The sequence below is a fragment of the Saimiri boliviensis genome, chromosome 15 (assembly GCF_048565385.1).
Source record: "Saimiri boliviensis isolate mSaiBol1 chromosome 15, mSaiBol1.pri, whole genome shotgun sequence".
NCBI classification, from domain to species: domain Eukaryota; kingdom Metazoa; phylum Chordata; class Mammalia; order Primates; family Cebidae; genus Saimiri; species Saimiri boliviensis.
The window spans coordinates 26,444,338-26,464,167 of NC_133463.1; the positions used below are offsets into that span (position 1 = coordinate 26,444,338).

The window sequence follows — 19,830 nt, forward strand, 5'->3', positions numbered from 1 at the left end:
TATTGTCTTTATTTAGGACAGATCACTGAAAGGTTAAAAATTGGGGTCCTAGCCATATGATCAGTGAGAATTTACTTCCTAGGCCCTTCTAATATAATTTTCCAAAAAACAGAGAAATAAGGATCTTAAGTCCAGCTTAGTTGAGGATGAACCATAAAAGAATCTTAGAAGTTTTACAGTGAGCAAAGAAAGCATTGCATCAAGATTGACCAGTCAGGGACTGGTTCCACAGCCATGCATTAGACAGCTTCCATCTGCATCACAAAATTCTTTTTACATTTTGATTAGCCAAAAATGTCAATGAATCTATGTAATAGGAAAAATACAGGAGAAATTCTTGTTCAATGTGCTAAGGAATTCAATAAAATTCCAGTACTTTACATAGAATACAGTCATCTCTTAGTATCCTTGGGGGATGGGTTTCAGGACCTCATGCAGATACCAAAATTTGCAGATGCTCAAGTCCTTGGTACAGAATGATATAGTATTTGCATATAACCTATGCACATCTTTCCATATGCTTTAAATCATCTCTAGGTTACTTAAAATACCTAACACAACGTAAATGCTACGTAAGTAGTTGTTACACTGTATTTTTTAGGGAATAATGACAAGAAAGAAAGTCTGTACGTATGTATACATATTCAGTATAGATTCAGTTTTTCTCCAAATATTTTTGATTCATGGTTGGTTGAATTGTGAATTTGATTCATGGTTGTGTGCAACTTGTAGTTTCTTCTCTTTTTTCATATTTATTTTCTAAAAATTCTTACAATGCACTGCAGAACTAATCATAAGAAAAAATATCACTTTAAAATCCTGTAACAATGAACTTAATTGAGTGTACATTCAGGAAAGAATTATTGGATTTTCCTATGTCTGGACTTCCAAGAAAAATTAACGTACCAGGCATCGCAGTCAGCCAGTATATGTAGACAAATCAGACCCATTTCTCGCCTTCTAGAAACATATTCTGGCAGGAATTTTAGGACAATTGTGAACAAGCCAAGAAAGTTTTATCTGAACAGTTTTCTTCTGATGATCTTGACAACTTTCAGCAACTTCATGGCACATTGGAAATATATAAACTAAATATGAAGCCCCACCCTGCCACTTAAAGCAGTATGGCGCTAGACTCATTAATATCTGTGAGCCTTGGGAATTAAGGTTACTCTGTTAGAGAAATAGTTGCTATTTAAATAGCTGCTGAAGATAAGCAGACTGAAGAAATATATTGTTAATGTTTTGGGAATGATTTGAAATTCTTAAAATTCTTAGTTGCTCAGAGCGAAATTTCTTTTCAACATGGCTTTTTTCCTTGCCCAATACTTTGGATTTTTGCAGAGCTCAAGTTTTAAGAACAGTAATTTTAAAGTACTAGCAGTTAGGATTTAATGACTTCATTGGAAATTTTTGTTTTATAGTTCTCTGAGGCTATTTTTTGAAACAGCTATATTCTCTTAAAAGGATAAGAATAACCAAGTGATAGAATCTAAATTTGGGGGGTTTCATTTACTGTGTATCATTCATTTTTTCAGTTTTAGTACTTTTCGTTGACATTAGAAAATGGCAAAGGCAATAAGATCTGATAGACTATCTTTCCAGCTATGCCGTTGTCTCCTTGCGTTTTGCTGAAATGTCTGGTGCTTTGATCTCTGACCAAAATTACCGGTGTAGGCATAATGTAGTCAGTCCATTTGAAGCAAGAATGTAGTACTTAGTCTTGCTTTTCCAAATGGGCTTTCCAAATGAAAAATCAGTCTATTATGTATTCTTGTTGATATTGGATATAGAACAATTTTTAGTTATTATATCATAAGTATATATTAATAGAACATATTCTCCCCATTAGTCCTTAACCATACTATTATATCTTAAAGTTTTATAGATTGGCTCAAGATTATGGATGCAGAATTTGAGATATTAAAGAAAATTAGGCATGACTTTTCATCAAGTCGGTGAATCACAAGCTTCCATCAAAACCTTTTTATTGTTGTTTGGGTTGGGACAACCAAACACTGTATTGTTTAGGGAATAATGACAAGAAAGTAAGTCTGTACATATGTATATAGATTCAGTATAGATTCAGTTTTTTCATATGTATAAATAGCTCTTGCGCTGGTTGACATAAAAAGCTCTTGCTGTTGAGGTCTAAGTGACCACGTTATCTCAAAGGGTGAGATGATTCCATCCTCATCAAGTCTCTCAGGCAGTGCCACAGAGCACAGAGAGGAGTCTTAAATGTCAGGCTGCATCAGCCCGCTAAAACCTGACCCCCAAAGTTCCGCTTTTAACAATCCCAGTTTGTCTGCCTCTGAACCAGTCAATGGACACTGCTCCTTATGGACACTTTTCCTTGGGAACCAGGGCCCTGGTCAGCAACCAGCATGCTTTCTGGGGCGTGGTTATTCCCCTATTGACTGTTCTTGCATTAGACCAGGTGTCCCCAAACTACGACCCGCGGGCCACATGCGGCCCTCTGAGACCATTTATCCGGCCCCCCGCCGCACTTCAGGAAGGGGCACCTCTTTCATTGGTAGTCAGTGAGAGGAGCACAGTATGTAGCGGCCCTCCAGCGGTCTGAGGGACAGTGAACTGGCCCCCTGTGTGAAAAGTTTGGGAACGCCTGCACTAGACTCTGGTTTTTCCTCTGGTTTTCTTGACAACTTTCAGCAGCACATGGCACATTGGAAATACATAAACTAAATATGAAGCCCCACCCTGCCACTTAAAGCACTATGGTTGAAGGAACCAGTTCTTTTATTTTTCTTTCCTGAAGGTCTTTACTCCCCACTAGATGTCACCCCACTAGCAGAAGCTGCTCTGTTACCAGGGGATGAGTGCTCTACGCAGGCTTTCTGTGCAAGCTGCTCTACGGTGGAGGACGGTCTCCTCAGAGCTGTGCCTAACCTGAAAAGAATCATAACTTATTTTTTGAGTGGTAAGTCATACAGCTAGTAAGTAGCTGAGCTGGGGTTCAAACCCAGATAGTCCAGCTCCATACACATGCCGGGTGGAGTAGCCAAGTTCTTTTAACAGCATCTGACAAGAAGAAAATTGTCTCTCTATGGTACACTCCTAAGAGTAGTGCCTTTCAGGAGAGTCAGACTATCACATATCTTTCCCCCCTACTTTTTCCACCTCTAAAAGCAGGCTTCATTATGTTTACTTAGGTTTCACATCCATTCCTCAGTGAATCTCAAAAGATTACTGGTTCATTATTCACACTTTTATTAGTGCCTCTAAATCTGTTTGTAGAATGGTTCTTACTAAACACTCCCTTTGGTACTTTGGTAAATACTAGTACATCCACCTGTGCCCTTGCAAATGTTTGGTCCTACAAGTTCTTTTTTTTTTTTTTTTTTTTTTTTTTTGAGACCGAGTTTCGCTCTTGTTACCCAGGCTGGAGTGCAATGGCGTGATCTCGGCTCACCGCAACCTCCGCCTCCTGGGTTCAGGCAGTTCTCCTGCCTCAGCCTCCTGAGTAGCTGGGATTACAGGCACGTGCCACCATGCCCAGCTAATTTTTTGTATTTTTAGTAGAGACGGGGTTTCACCATGTTGACCAGGATGGTCTCGATCTCTTGACCTCGTGATCCACCCGCCTCGGCCTCCCAAAGTGCTGGGATTACAGGCTTGAGCCACCGCACCCGGCCGGTCCTGCAAGTTCTTAAATAACCTGATACCCAGACAAATGACTCCAAAGATGATCTAGAATGGGGAAAATAGACACCTTCATGGTCAGCAATCTTTTAGTCACAATCTTTAGGCCTTTGTAGACTCACTGGTTGCTCTCTCTCCTGATCATTATCCCAGAGAAATGAAGATTTACGTTCACATACAAACAAATGCTTGTGGAAGCTTTAATAATGGCCAAAACCTGGAGTCTGGTGAGGTCTAATTGAGGTCTTGGAAGTTTTCTTGGCAGGTTTCTAGTAATTTAGTCTAATGAATTTGTTTAATATTAATATGAAATCGCACAAATCTGTAATTTGTTCAAGTGTATTTTCTTATGGGCCATTGTCACATCAAAAGAAAATGACAGGCCTGGTGCAGTGGCTCACACTTGTAATCTCAGCACTTTGGGAGGCCAAGGTGGGTGGATCACCTGAGGTCAGGAGTTCAAGACTTGCCTAGCCAACATGGTGAAACCCCGTCTCTACTAAAAATACAAAAATTAGCCGGGCATGGTGGGACACGCCTGTAGTCCCATCTACTGGGGAGGCCGAGGCAGGAGAGTCACTTGAACCCGGGAGGTGGAGGTTGCAGTGATCCGAGATCATACCACAGCACTCCAGTATGAGTGACAGAGAAAGACTCTGTCTCAAAAAAAGAAAAAAAGAAGAAAAGAAAAGAAAAAGAAAATAGCAGAAGCATTGTCTTTCTTGTGGCTTTAAGAGAACATTAGGATTATTTGGGGCATAACCATATGAACTATAATTCTATCTCCAGATGAAAAACAAAATTTATTCTTTTTCTATAACGTGAACTCTACCACATTCAGAATAACCCACTTGCACCATTTTAATTAACATTGAAAATGGAAGCCAAATCATACATTAGAGACAGACTGTACTCATTTAAAAACTGAGCTGTAGTGGTCAGGACAAGAGAAGAAAATACGAGGCTTTGGGTAAATACAGAGTATTTGTCTAAGGAAGTCAAATCAAGTGGCTCCATGATATGAAGTTTGTCTAAACTGCTAACTGTAGTATCACAAAAGTGGGAAATGAAGAGCAGAGGTATTTTGTGTATCACCATGTCCTCATGGCATTTACTGACACTGGTTCTCACATACAGTTTGTCAGCCATTGTCATCAGTTCCAGCCTAGCACTGAAAGCCCTTATGACACAACCTAACTTACGTATTGTAAATGGAGCTTTGTAAAAGGCCATTAATTATTTCCCTTTATAAATTTGTTCACAGAGGTTTGATAATGGTGAGCATGGATGACCAGTAAAAAGTTAACCTGTGTTTCAACCTGACCAGGAATGTGGAATTTGGACTTGATAGCATGGTATCTGGCACTTTTCAGGCACACAGTAAATGTTTGTTTTATGAACGAATATTGCTATTTTTGTGGTCCTTACTGCCTGCCTATGACCCTGCTTCCACAGTCCCTCCACAGAAGAGTTCAGTGGGCAGACAGGGTGCCCTCGTAGTCTCTCTCAGTGCCGAGGGGTGCAGTCTGGGTGGGGCAGCACCACAGTTCAGGGGAAGCAGGGTCAAGCGACGTAAAGAAGATCATAGATAGATTTGGGCCAGGTTTGCTTTCACACCAAAGAGACAGGGAAGGGAACAGATTTAAAGAGATTTAAGTACTGAAATTCAAAGTAGATTAGAAATATTTTTTCTTATATGCATGGTTTAAATGTAAGTATTAGCTTTTTAAACTTTTATTTTTTTTCTATTATGAATAGTATTTCATTTCTAAAAATGCTTTTGTCGAATAATCTGGGATCTAGCCTCCATTTATAATATGAAAAATATGCATTCTGAATTCCAAGTAATGACTGAGAATGAATTTTTGGAGCCCAATTTGTTTTTTACTGATGGCACATTACTTGATTGTTGTTCCTGTATCTTTCTGTCTTGCTTTCTTGTTTGTGGGCCACAGAGCAGCTTCTATTAAGCCCTTCTTTGCTTCCTTTTCACTACTTTTGTTTCTTGTCAGGTATTTTTCTGGCCTCGCAAGTTCATGCCTCACCTACAGATTTTCTAGAGAATTTCTACAGGCTCAGTAACCTGTCTGTATTTAATAGAACAGTGAGTTCTTTTTCTCACCATACTTTTATTATAACTGAATTTTCTATTTATTGCAGATCCTTGCCAGCACATTGCAGAATAATTTTGTTGAATTCAGAGAAACTGCTGAGTGACCACTGAACGAAAGATACAATCTTAAGGCTTACGTGAGTATTTACTACTGTGGACTTCCTCACATGATGTAAAGCCTTCATTGAACTGCTTTAGGGCAGATTCAGTTCTGTGATCAAGATGAAAAATGTCTATCATTGGGCTTATTAAATGTGGAAGTAAGTTTAGCAGTTGCTCAGGGACACAGAGAAACTGACAAAACGCATACTTGTTTTTACCTAACAAATAGACACAGAGACTCATGTTTCTTGCTGAGCCAACATTCTGAAGAATCCTGGTCTACAAACCATGAGAATTCTTACTGTGTTTGAATCAAAAACACCAAGTAGATATTTACAATTATCTATTCTTACAAAATTTAACCAAAACACATGACCTTTTGAAAAGCATTTGATATGTGGCATTTCATTTTTGAAAAGGTTTATGATAGCTTTTTCTTTTTTATAATTCAATACTGTATAAGCTTGTCCAACCTGCAGCCCAGAACAGCTTTGAATGTGGCCCAACACAAATTCATAAGCTTTTAAAAAACATTATGAGATTTTTTTTTTTTGCAGTTTTTTAAAGCTTATCAGCTTTTTGTAGTGCATTTTATGTGTGACCCAAGATAATTATTCTTCCAGTGTGACCCCGGGAAGTCAAAAGATTGGACACCCTTGCTGTAAGGGAAAAATATGTAGATTACCATCACAAAAGAATTCTTGACTATTTTATTGAGTAAATTATTCTCATTGAGTTTTTTTGTTTGTTGGTTTGGTTTGGTTTCTTGAGACAGGGTCTAACTCTGACACCCAGGCTGGAGTGCAGTGGCTCAATCACAGCTTACCATTACCTTGACCTCCCAGGCTCAAGTGATCTTCTCACTTCCACTTCAGCATCCCAAATACATGGGACCAAAGGCATATGCCACCATGCCTGGCTAATTTTTAAATTTTTTAAATAGAGACAGGGTCTTGCTATGTTGCCCAGGCTAGTTTCAAACTCCTGGGCTTCAAGCTATCCTCCTATCTTGGCCTTCCAACGTGTAGGAATTACAGGTGCGTGCCTGGCCAGATTTTTAAAAAGTCAACATATGTATCATAATCTAAAGTTTTTTTTTATTTTATAACCTCTGTAGTTTTTAATCATAAACAGATTATTTTTTTCTTATTTGAAATTATTCTTAACAGCCCCTTCTCACCTTTCATTTTATCTCCAGTGAGTCATTAAGTTGTGCTAATCCTATCTTCTCTATTCCTCTCCAGTATGTCTCCTTCTGCCTGCTGCTGCCTAGGTTAGGTTTTCATTTGTTGCCTAGATAGCTGCAGTGACCTAATGATTGATCTTCCTGCCTCCAGTCTTTTTTTCTCCAATCCAGCCCCTCCATATTGCTACCCAAGTAGTATTCCTGAAAGACTAATACGACCAGACTGTGCCATTTCTTTGACTTAAAATCCTTCACTCCACAGCTTCTGTACAGCAAAAGAAACAATCATTAGAGTTAACAGGCAGCCAACAGAATGGGAAAAAATTTTTGCAGTCTACCCATCTGACAAAGGGTTAATATCCAGAATCTACAAAGAACTAAAAGAGATTTACAAGAAAAAAAAAAAAAAACCCATTCAAAAGTGGGCGAAGGACATGAACAGACACTTTTCAAAAGAAGGCATATATGATGCCAACAAACATGAAAAAATGCTCATTATCACTGGCCATTAGAGAAATGCAAATCAGAACCACATTGAGATACCATCTCACACCAGTTAGAATGGCAGTCATTAAAAAATCTGAAGACAACAGATGCTGGAGAGGATGTGGAGAAATAGGAACACTTTTACACTGTTGGTGGGAGTGTAAATTAGTTCAACCATTGTGGAAGACGGTGTGGCAATTCCTCAAGGATCTAGAAATAGAAACTCCAGTTGACCCAGCAATCCCATTACTGGGTATATATCCAAAGTATTATAAATTGTTCTTTTATAAAGACACATGCACACATATGTTCACTGCAGCACTGTGTACAATAGCAAAGACCTGGAGCCAACCCAAATGCCCATCGATGTTAGACTAGACAAGGAAAATGTGGCACATATACACCATGGAATACTATGCAGCCATAAAAAACAATGAGTTCGTGTCCTTTACAGGGACATGGATGAATCTGGAAACCATCATTCTCAGTGGACTGACAGAAGGACAGAAAATCAAACACTGCCTGTTCTCACTCATAGGCAGGTGTTGAACAATGAGAACAAATGGACACAGGGAGGGGAGCATCACACACTGGGGTCTTTTGGGGGTGAATAGGGGAGGCACAGTGGGGTAGAGAGGTTGGGGAGGGATAACATGGGGAGAAATGCCAGATATAGGTGATGGGGGAATGGAGGCAGCAAACCACATTGCCATGTATGTACCTATGCAACAATCTTACATGTTCTGCACATATACCCCAGAACCTAAAGTGCAATTATATATATATATGGAAAAAATAGAAAAGATTTTTTAAAAAGTCCTGCAGTGGACTGGACTCATTGAAATAATAATCCCAACTATTTAGGAGGCTGAAGTGGGAGGATTGCTTGAACCCAGGAGTTTGAGGCTGAAGTAAGCCATGATTATACCACTGCACTCCAGCCTGGGTGACAGAGTGAGACCCTGTCTCAATTTAAAAAATAAAATAAAATCAGTCAGTGGCTCCTCACTGAAATTCAGGTATAATAAACCTTACTGTGGAGTTAAGAAGATTAAATTAAATTCATTAAGAGCTCCTAGTTGGTACCTGGCTCAGAACCAGTCTCAGTATATGCTAATACCCACTCTTTCCACAGAGAGCCCATGGCAGCCACAGAGCCCTTGTGTAAGGCAGCCCCAGATTTTGGGACAATGGCTCTGCTGGGAAGCCAAGTGGAAAGGAATAAGGGCAGCAATCTCACCAAACTCAGCAACCAGGGCTTCCCTGAATCCCTTTGAGGTTAGGCACAAAAATAGATGGGTCTAGCATCCAATTCCATCAGTGTTTCAGAAAAAGACTCTCCCTGATCAGCTGTACAAGCCAAGTCCATCCGTGACTAAGCTTTTGTAATCTAAGAATAAAAACACCGTCTCTAGAAAAGCATTGGTCTTTACCTTTCTGTTTTCTTGTTTGTTTTCTCATCAATTTCCTAGTGGAGTTTCTTTTAACAGGCTTTAACTCTTTCTTAAATGAACTTAGGGGAAGAGGGAGAGACCTAGTTGTATGCACTTTGGTAGAGCCAGAATGTCCTGAGAGTTCAGGTGCACCAGTGGGTCCGGGAAGCGTCCATGAAAGACATGTGGGCGAACTGGTGAGCTGGATGAGTCCAGGAGATGAAATTCACATTGGACCTCGTTAGGACTTTGGCTTTGTCCTGACTTGGTATTCCCAGGCAGCCCTACTTTTTTTTCCCTCATCTCTTAGTCTTTGGACAATGGGAATTTGGCATAATCATGTATTGAGATAACCACAGAGCACAGCAGAGTAAGAGTAATACTGTAAAAATAAGCATAATCTGAATTGATTTCATATTTCTGATTTTTAAATTCAGTTTGTTACTTTTCTTAGCCTTTCTCTCTCTATGAGAACTTAAAATTTGTGCTATAAACATAACATTCTACAGGTCCTTGTATAAGTTCTTTTCATGCAAGTAGTTTTGGTCACCATATAGAATATCTCAAATACAAGAAAAAGCAAATATATGAGAGATAATTATTTTGTATTAAATAAAAATGTCTACTAGCAGCAGCATTTATATATGGGTAGTTCTTTGATGTTTAAACACCATGTTATCTGTGTGTTCTGAGAATGTAATACTTAAATCTAAGCTATTATATCTTGCTTAACTTTAAAAAATATCCCTTAATCTTTTTACATGGTGAAAAGCAAAATAGAGCTTTATAGTAATTGAATTGGAATTTTAATCCAGCAGATATGAAGAAAATAAAACATTTTAATGAAAAATAAAATATAATTGATAACTTTGTTGTTGTTTCTGTTTGGTAAGGTAATTTATTTATTAGAGGCAGGAGGCCAAAAAAGATGAGAAAATGACTTCTTTGTCTTAATTTCATTTGGCTTCATCGAATCTCACTCACTTATTTCATTACAGGCGTGTTCCATCCACCACATCAGAACAATGTCGTACGTTTTTGTAAATGATTCTTCTCAGACTAATGTGCCCTTGCTACAAGCCTGTATTGATGGGGACTTTAATTATTCCAAGCGTCTTTTGGAAAGTGGCTTTGACCCAAATATTCGTGACAGCAGGGGCAGAACAGGCCTTCACCTTGCAGCAGCTCGAGGGAATGTGGACATCTGCCAGTTACTGCATAAATTTGGTGCTGATCTTCTGGCCACAGATTATCAAGGAAACACAGCTCTTCACCTCTGTGGCCATGTGGATACTATTCAATTTCTGGTTTCCAATGGACTCAAAATTGATATTTGGTGAGTTCTCTGTGGTTTTAGAAGTCTAGTCATTTCCTCCCATTACTCTCTCGAACTGATAGTCTTATCTCTGGATCTGTTGATTTTGTTTCCTCATTTATCAATTGAAATGATAAGTTCAGACAGCCATTGAAGACAGTGTAATCCTGTTAGGCAAATGAGGGAATGAGGGGCTGACTTCTAGATTTTTGCTGAAGCAGCATATTTTTTTCTATGAAAATAGTGGATAGTTTCTGCTACTAATTAATTATATAGTTATGTCAAGGGAAGAAGAAGAAAAGAACTAACATTTATTGAAAATCTGTGAGCTGAACTGTTTACTTGTTAGCTCATTTAGTCCTCAGAATGAAGAGCTCTCACCATAGGAGTTATCTTCATTTACAGATTAGTTAGTTGAGACAAAAAAAGATTAAACAAAAGATGACAAAGGTCACACAGTTTATAGAGGAATTGTAAAGGTCACAGTTTATAAGGGACAGAACTGGAATTCGAACCTAGTTCTGTTAACTCTAAAGCTTGTGTGCTTTCTGTCATGTAATGTACCATGTGAGCTTCATAATCTCCCTGGAGTCCAGGATCCTTTTTAGACTGAACAATTTGAGGAAGTCATGGGGTTTTTTTGTTTGTTTTCGTGATACTCTGCTTTTTGAGTGGGAAAGATGTCAGGTCACCTGTAAACTGAGCTTGACCTTTAAATTACAGTTACATGCTGCCCTAATTTATTGGTGCCATAATGCCCCTAAATCTGAATAAGACAGTAAATGTTTCTCTTGCTGCAGTACAGAATAGGGTAGGAATTGACTGCAGGATCTAATGTGATTGAGTTCTCTTCTATTGTTAGTGCTAAATAGCTGTGAGAACCGAAGCAGCATATTTGACATTTTTTTCTTAGACTTAAAAAAAAAAGTACTCTTCTCATAAAGCATAAATATCAAATAAGAGTGAGTCTAGAAGTAGATTTATTTACTGTTTTTGACTATATGTTCTCTTTTTTCTTTTCCCTGGAAGTTAAAAAAACAAAAACAAAAACAAAAACAAGGGTTAATTCAAAATTCAGCTCCACTGGACGTTTGGCTCAGCTCTGGGTTTTACTTTTGAGTTAATTGGGTCCCATCCTTTTTTTTTTTTTTTTTTTCCCCCTGGTGATTTGTTTATTTTTCATAAACACTTGTTACTGTAGCACAATTCAGAAAACAAATAGAGGCAAATGGCTTTAACTTCCACCACAACCTGCTGTTGAGACATTCAGTGTGAGGATAGGGGCTGTAGGTGGGGGATGTGTTTGGGTCACAGGGTAACGGTCTCTGTGATTAACTGTGCAGAGATCCCAGCCTGATGGTCAAGGCTCGTGTGGAAGAGTTGCAGTGAGCCAAATGTTCCTTTAGTTTCCCACGGCCCTAGGGTAGGTCCTAATCAGGCCCATCCTTTCTTCACTGAGATCTACACAAATGGGTACTAACCATGGAACTGACAATGTAGTATCACTGCTATGATGCCTTCTTAGTTTTTTTTATTTTTGTGAACTTTTTTTTAGCAATCATCAAGGTGCTACCCCTTTAGTTCTGGCAAAGCGCAGAGGAGTAAATAAAGATGTCATCCGATTGCTGGAGTCTTTGGAAGAACAGGAGGTAAAAGGATTTAACAGAGGGACTCACTCGAAACTGGAGACCATGCAGACAGCTGAGAGTGAAAGGTATCTGAGACACAATTGTTCTTTTAAGTGACCGAGTCTCACTGTGTTAGTCATGCTGGACTCGAACTCCTGGGCTCAAGCATTCCTCCTGCCTCAGCCTCCTGAGTGTCTGGGACTATAGGCACATGCAGCCACACCCAGCAAGATATTGATATAATTTTTTAAGGGAAAGTCACTTTAAGTACCTGGATCTTTTGTGGCAACTTTGTGAGCTTTAGTATTCATTTGCTTTTTAGTGCAACTTGAACTTTATATAGGACCTTATGGCTGCAGATTACAATTGAGAAGCTATTAACAGAAAGTACTGCCTGTCACATGCAGATAATGTTCTGTTAGCCACCTGCTGTATTGACAGTACAAAGGAGTAGTAGTAGTTAACAGCTGGATCTGAGGGAAGGAAGCTGGAGCTTGAGGATTTTAAGTACAGGTCACAAAAAGAATGGAATTTCAAAAAAAAAAAAAAAAAGTCAGGGGAAAAGTATAAAGTAAAGCCAAGAAGTTGTACAATTTTAGAAAAGACCAAAAGGTAGTTTCAAGGGCAGGGCAGTGGAGTGCTGAGAAACCAGAAAGAGGAGAGGGAAAGTAAGATAGTATTTAACACATGCATAGTTCAGTAAGTGAAAGTGACTTTCATATGAGTTGGAGCTAATGAAATTTGGACTCCTGTAAGTAATTTAAGCTAAGATGTGGTGACTGACAGGGTCTTGAATAGGTCATCATTTCACATTTAGAAGCAATGGAGAATGAGGTTCAGGGAGCTCTGAAAAGATGACAAACCATCTTTTCTCCTGGCATCACTGAGCTCAACAGGTAAAGTGAATAGGCCATACCTAGTTCTCATAGCATGTAGTCTGATTGACCACCATGCAGTTTCAGCCTTCCAGATTATACAAGTGAAGGAAGAAGGATGCTTAGCTTCCATAGTCTCTTCCCAGCATTCTTGATAGATTGTAACTAGAACAAACAAGGGTCCGCATCAGCTATGTACCTACTAACGGATGGACTAAGACTTGGGTTTAGAATCACATCGTCCAGTTAGACCACTGGGATCATTGTTTCTGTGAGTTCTAAATGAAATCCTCTCTACTTTTCGTAGCTCACCCTTTATTTGATTCCTTTGTACCCATGATTGCTTTCCTCCTCTCATGTGCCAGTTGATGTTCTTTGGGGATCATTAATTCCACTGTCGAGCTTAGGTCTGTTTTGTTTAGATACTTTCAAGCACTTAATACAGTCCTAAAGAAATCAAGAGCTTTTCTTCTGGAACAATGCGTACTCCTCATGAGTGATCACTGAAAACTGACAGACAGATAAACAAGAAGTTAGAGATTTATTTACAAGCCCTTTTTTTCTCTCCTGTGTACTCTGGATTGACAGAATGGCATAAGCACTTTAACAATATTGAGTTAACTATTATTTGCTAAAGATTTGTTCCTCCAAAATAACTTGAAATTTATTTTTATCTTTGTAAAAATAATATTAAATTACTTTAAGCTTCTTTACCATGCAAAACAACCAAGAATATATTTTTAGGGCCTTTATTTTGTTAATAGCCAGTTTCTTGGCACCTCTTTAGCAGAAATTAGAGGTGTCAGTTTCTTGGCACCTCTAAATGCAAACTTTTAGCATTAGTTTGCCTCATTTGTGATTACTTACTAAGAAGTGATTGATGAACAGATTGATGAACAGTGATTGATGAATAGGATGAACAGATGAAGTACCCCTGCTTCCTTCATATACTTGCCATTTCACTGCAGCCTGAGAATTTGTATTCATTATAACACTGTATAAAGCTCATTTTTCAAAAGTTGAGTTATTAACATTTGTATTACCTAGTTTTCCTATCTTACTGCTACCCCTCAGTGTCATGGTAGAAATGCAGTGGTTGAAGCTTACATCAGAAAGTTGAAAGGTAATGTCATTAGGAAAATGCAAATGAGGGCCACAGTGAAATGCTACTTCACACCCACTAGGATAGCTGCAATTAAAAAGACATAATAACAAGTGTTATTGAGGATGTGGAGAAGTTGGAACCCTCATACACTGCTGATGGGAATGGAAATTAGAGCCGCTTCTTCTGAAAAGTCTGGCAGTCCTTCAAAAAGTTACACAAAGAGTTACTATCTGACCAGAAGTGCCAGAATCAGTGGCACCATTTTTTATGGTGTTTGTACTACCTCATTTCCAACTATACCTTATTTTGGTATAGGTCTATATACCAAAGAAAATTGAAACATATGTCCACACAAAAACATATACAAATGTTCATAGCAGCATTATTTGTAATAGCCAAAACATGGATACCACCCAAATATCCATTAGCTGATGAAGGAATAAACATCATCTGTTTATCCAATGGAATATCATTAATATTATTATTTTGTACTGATACATGCCACAGCGTGGATAAATTTTGAAAACATGCTACATGGGAGAAGTCAGGCACAAAAGGCCACATATTATGTGATTCTGTGTATGTGAAATGTCCAGAATAAGCAAATCTGTAGAGACAGAAAGTAGATTAGAAAGTGGACTAGGAGCTGGAAGAAAGGGCAATGGGAGTGACTGCTAACGGGTACATAGTTTCTTATAGAGGTGCTGAAAGTGGACTAGAATTAGAAGAGATGGTTGTACAATTTTTGGAATATATGAAAAGCCACTGATTTGTACAGTTTCAAAAGATAAATGTTATGGGATGTGAATTATATCTCAACAAAAGTAGAGGAAAAGGTTTAAAGACATTGGCTAGTATATGGCATTATGGCATAATTGTGTAACGGCCTTTTCTAGAGTAGAAGATAAAGCAAGGTTTTAAATGTACTGACTATAACATTTTCCATGTCTCTTAGGATTTCCTGAGACATAGCAAAGCTTCTACAGGCCTTATACAGGACTATAAATCAAGTTAATGAAAAATATTTCCCCACTCCTCCATATAAACTCTTAAGTTTAATTCCTTTTTACATTTTAGGTATGGGATAACAAAAACAATATACATATCACAATTTTTTAAAAAAGATACAAACACACCCCCTAAAGACAGTATAGATATCGCATTTTTTAAAAAGATTATATACATACTCCATTATGTTAGAATCAGATATTCCCTGGACAGTAGAAAGCATTTCATTGGATAAAGTCTCTATAGAAAATTCTGATTGGCAGAGCTTCATAAGCTCTGAAGAGCAATGAGAGAATGCTCATTGAATTTTCATTTTATACCTAACATGTTTGAGTATAAGGGCATGTCAACTCATAGTCAGTAAATTTTAGATAAGTCAAACTAAGCCTCTCCAGAACTTTATCTGTTTATGGTTTTACTCTTTTAGGCCCTCTCAGAGTTCTAATCTTATTTTTAAGCTTGCTCTAAAGTTTTCTGCAATTACTGTATTGTTGTAGATTCCCACTGAAAACATCATCACTTACTCAGAGAATAAACATCTTTTAATTATTTCAAAAAAAAAATGTTTGAGTGTCAAGCAGACTGGCCGATTAGGAAGTCAGCCCCCCGTGATTAGAGAAGACCTCTGGTAAAGGCTGAAGGACTTTTGTTTGATGGTGTCAAGAAGTAAAATAAAGTTGTAGGTTAAAAAAAATACCAGTTTGGCATGTGTTTACTCATAGTTCATAGTGAATGCAACTCTAAGACATTGTTTTATGCTGTTTTCATTGTTCGTCCTCAGATGATTAGAAGGATATGAAGGGAAGGGATTTAGGAAAGATAGTCATGACCTTTGATAACCGGTAGCTAGTTGATTCCTGTGATCGTGGTTATTATGGCTTTAATCTAAATGATACCCTCTTATTGGGCCTGTATGTTGTGATACGACCATGGGTATTCTTTCCTTAGTGCTTCCAAGTACCAAAGTCAGATGCAGTTTCTCTGTGGTGGTTATATTTCTCACTGATAAAGTTCTGAAAACCAGAATCAGTGTTTTTGTGGTGTTTGTACTACCTTATTTCCAACTAGATTAGCCCTTATGCAGAAGAGAAATGAACATACTCTGTCTTATTGTACAGGATAGACTAAAACCAGTAGGAAGAAACTATTAAGAATTCCTAATGACTAGGCCAGCTGTGGTGGCTCATGCATGTAATCCCAGTACTTTGGGAGGTCAAGGCAGTGGATCACCTAAGCTCAGGAGTTCAAATGGGCAGTATGGCGAAACCCTGTCTCTACCAAAAATACAAAAATTAGCCAGCCATGGTGGTGTGCACTTGTAGTTCCAGCTACTTGTGGGCTGAGGCAGGAGGATTGCTTGAGCTGGGGAGGTGGAGATTGCAGTGAGCTGAGATCACATCACTGCACTCCAGCCTGGGCAGCAGAGTGAGACTCTATCTCCAAAAAAAAAAAGAATTCCTGATGACTATAGACAAGACCACATGTACAACAGGCTGAGGAGTAAGCTTGCATTATTAGAGAATTATGTTTAAAGAGGAATTCCTTCATTGGTCAGATCATTAAATTAATAAAAATTCCCTTCTAACTTTAAGATTCGCACACTATATATAAGTGACTTTTAAGATTTACTCATCATTCCACCCCACCACCCCTGCCTCAAACAGACATTTATCTTCTCGGTATTCTAGGGCCTAGTAGTCTGAGATCAAGATGTCACAGAGTTGGTTTCTTCTAAGGCCTCTCTGCTTGACCTTAGATGACTGTCCTCTTCAGGTGTCATCACCTGCATGTCTGCTTATTCTTATTCACACATTCTCAAGTTATGAGTCTGCACTTTGAATCTTCTAAATTTAACATAACAAGAATGTGTTGTGATTTAATATCTTGATGGAAACAACTCATTTAACCCATTTCAAGATTTCTGCTCAGGACATCTTTAAAAATAATAGAGAGATGGGGTCTTGCTATATTATCCATAGCGGTCCCGAACTCCTGGGCTCAAGTGATCCTCCATCCTTGCCCAAAAGTGCCAGGATTACAGGCATGAGGCACCACACCCAGCCAGGGCCTTTTTGATAGAATTTTTAACTTGACTTTGCTAAATTCGAAACCAAGTGAAACATTTATTACCATTTAACAATTTACAGTTTAGGATATATTGTTCAGATACATAAGCATGTAAGAGTTTACACACACACACATATACATGTGTATATATATATATATATATACACATATATATATATATCAGTTTTCTTTTTGTAAGTGTTGTAAGTTTGGTCTTTTCTAAATAATAATAGCCCTATAGTTTTATGTTTTTGGAATTGCTGTGTTTTTTTAATGCCCTTTTTGCTCTTTCTTCTTCCACAGTGCCATGGAAAGCCATTCACTTCTCAATCCCAACCTGCAGCAAGGTGAAGGAGTCCTTTCCAGCTTCCGAACCACATGGCAAGAGTTTGTGGAGGATCTGGGCTTCTGGAGAGTGTTGCTCTTGATCTTCGTCATTGCTTTGCTGTCTCTTGGCATTGCCTATTACGTGAGTGGGGTGCTACCCTTCGTGGAAAACCAGCCTGAACTGGTGCATTAAAGGAGCTCATGGAAGATGAGGCAATTAATTGCCTGTTTCCTGGCTTCCCATGTTTGTTCTTAGTTTCTCAGAATTTTTCTTAGTGCAAAGCAGTGAGGGCGGTACATGTTTCTTTTTGCATTTTTAATTACTGTAATCCTTTGAGATAACAGTGTGTTCATTTGAACTAACTACATACTATGATCAAGTATATTGCATCCTAATGCTACCTCTGACTTAACCTGACCTTGTAGGAAAACCTACACATAGCCTTGTTTGATAAAAATGCAGAAATGACTAGAGAATGGAAGATAAAGGAAGAGACCAGGAAGTCCTTACTATCAAAACCTTATCCTAATATAGGACCAATTGAAGTATTCAAAAAGAAAAAGAGTATCTTAGATGGTTAGTTTTTGTTGGTGGTTTTGTTTTTATTTATTTTTGCAAAAGCCCCTTTTTCTTTACTTTCTCTAGGGTTAAGAGATATCTTAAAACTTGAAGTACTTTTTTCAGATCTTGTATAGCAAATTAGTATTGTTAGGATCTATTCAGTTTTAATATTTTCAAATCTTGTCACAAACCAAACAAAACTTTTGAAAATGAGCCATGTTTTGTTCAAAACTGATTGATTTGATCTTATATTTATTTGTTTTTAGGATGTTTTTTTATTTTTTTTATTTTGTAAACTGCTTTGCTTGTTAATATCTGTGAAAAATAAATGAGTTCATTTTGTTCACTTTCCAGTTTTCCCTATATCTTATTCATCAAAGATAACCGTTAGTCAGAATTACAGTCAGAAAATTCTTTTTCTACTGAATAGTTAGCAGGGAAAAATAATTCTGATATTTAACTGTCATAATTGTGTCGTGCTATTATAGTGAAAAACTCAGTTCTATAAGCTAGCTGTGTTGTCACAGTTTTATCATAGTTCATAATTATTTCATGTGCAATCCTATTTAGAGGCCCTGCTAGACTTTTAACAATCCCATCCATATTTGTAATTCTCTGATGGCAAGAATGGATGGAGCATTTCTGAGTTAACAGTGCTGAACAGTATTGTACTGGGTGTCATAAACTCTTTATGAATGGTAATATTATGTAAATTGAAATCTGGTCCCCAAACTGTATTGCAGCTTTCAGAAGTATGTTGGAAAGCCTCTTTTGTTAATGATTCTGTGATGTATGAATTATATTTTTGAATGATTAAAAAAGAATATGAAGGCTTGATAATTATTCATTGGGTAAAGTCAGGAAATTGTAATGAAAGAACTAATGGTTTTGTTTTTTCGGAATAAAGGCACCTAAGCTATTGCTAATTGAATTGCTGCTAGAATTAGAAATTATGCTTTAGAGTAGGATTGGTATTTCTGTGATTCTTTTTTGCTTCTTGATATTTTCTTTTATATCTATATATCTAGTATTGAGGCTTGCTCTTTCATATGGCTTTATCCTCCTTAATAGCTGTTGTAAAATGCCTGAGTAACTGGCTGCTTCAGGATCAGCTTTTAGGTTAGATACAAACAAAATAAATCATAGTTTGTGTAAATACAGCAAAAACAGCTGGCTGTAGAATGGAGAACACTACAATTCAAATTTGAAGTATATTCAGAAGAAAAATTTGGAATTAGCTTTACATTTGTTTGTAAATCTAAACAAAGATGCAAAATTGGTCAAAATGTAAGTATGTAGCATTTTTAAAGATTAATGCTTCCTTTTATGTGCTGATTTCTTTGTATTCTGTTCTCTGCATTCATCATTCAGTAATACCACTAATAAATGTATTTATAAATCCCTTAATCACAATTTGTTTTTTTGTTTTGTTTTGTTTTGTTTTTTAGTGTATCATAGTTTTTCTTTTAATTTGGGGATTTTGTAATGGATTGCAATTAGCTGCTTTTTAAACACAGCTTTTTTCAAACCTCGTGTAATAGGTATATTGAGTTTCATATATGTTTGCCTTATAAGTACTTTGAAATTCAAGTGAATTGCTTGTAGATTTAAGGGTGATGATAACTACCACAATTAAGCCCCTCCCAATTATGCAAGTTATTAGCATGCTCCACCTCATTTTACCACATATTCCAGGTTTATAAGATGAGAAAACTGACACAGGGAAGGTTAAGTAACTTGTCTAAGGTCAAACAGCTAGGACCTGGGAGAAGAAGGATTCCAGATCGAGGCTCCGGCCCCAGTTATGCTTGCTTTTTCCTCCTGCCCCGCTGTCATGAATCTGGAAATGGAACCATGTTTATCCAGAACCTCACCTAGTACCATTTCAGCAGGACATTACTAAATTTTCCACTCGTGGTCCTATATACTTACTTTTTTTCCCTTTTAACACACTCTTCCC

The 19,830-nt window shown here is 37.7% G+C and overlaps 1 protein-coding gene across 8 annotated transcripts in view; it reads left to right on the forward strand.

The window, feature by feature from the left end:
* Positions 1 to 19,277, forward strand: part of ANKRD46 (ankyrin repeat domain 46) — a 35,487-nt gene extending 16,210 nt beyond the window's left edge. For 3 of the 8 annotated variants that reach the window (XM_010330867.2, XM_074386800.1, XM_010330864.2), the window contains exons 2-6: positions 2,780 to 2,941; positions 5,824 to 5,913; positions 9,982 to 10,319; positions 11,854 to 12,012; positions 17,285 to 17,772. In XM_010330867.2, coding sequence (XP_010329169.1) covers positions 10,009 to 10,319; positions 11,854 to 12,012; positions 17,285 to 17,501 — 687 coding nt within the window. In that variant the 5' untranslated portion in view covers positions 2,780 to 2,941; positions 5,824 to 5,913; positions 9,982 to 10,008 and the 3' untranslated portion in view covers positions 17,502 to 17,772. Of the gene's footprint in view, positions 1 to 2,779; positions 2,942 to 3,570; positions 5,375 to 5,823; positions 5,914 to 9,981; positions 10,320 to 11,853; positions 12,013 to 17,284 lie in introns of those variants that run through there. The other 5 variants (XM_074386801.1, XM_010330865.2, XM_074386802.1 and 2 more) reach the window with 3 other exon arrangements.
* Positions 19,278 to 19,830: the final 553 nt, after the last annotated feature.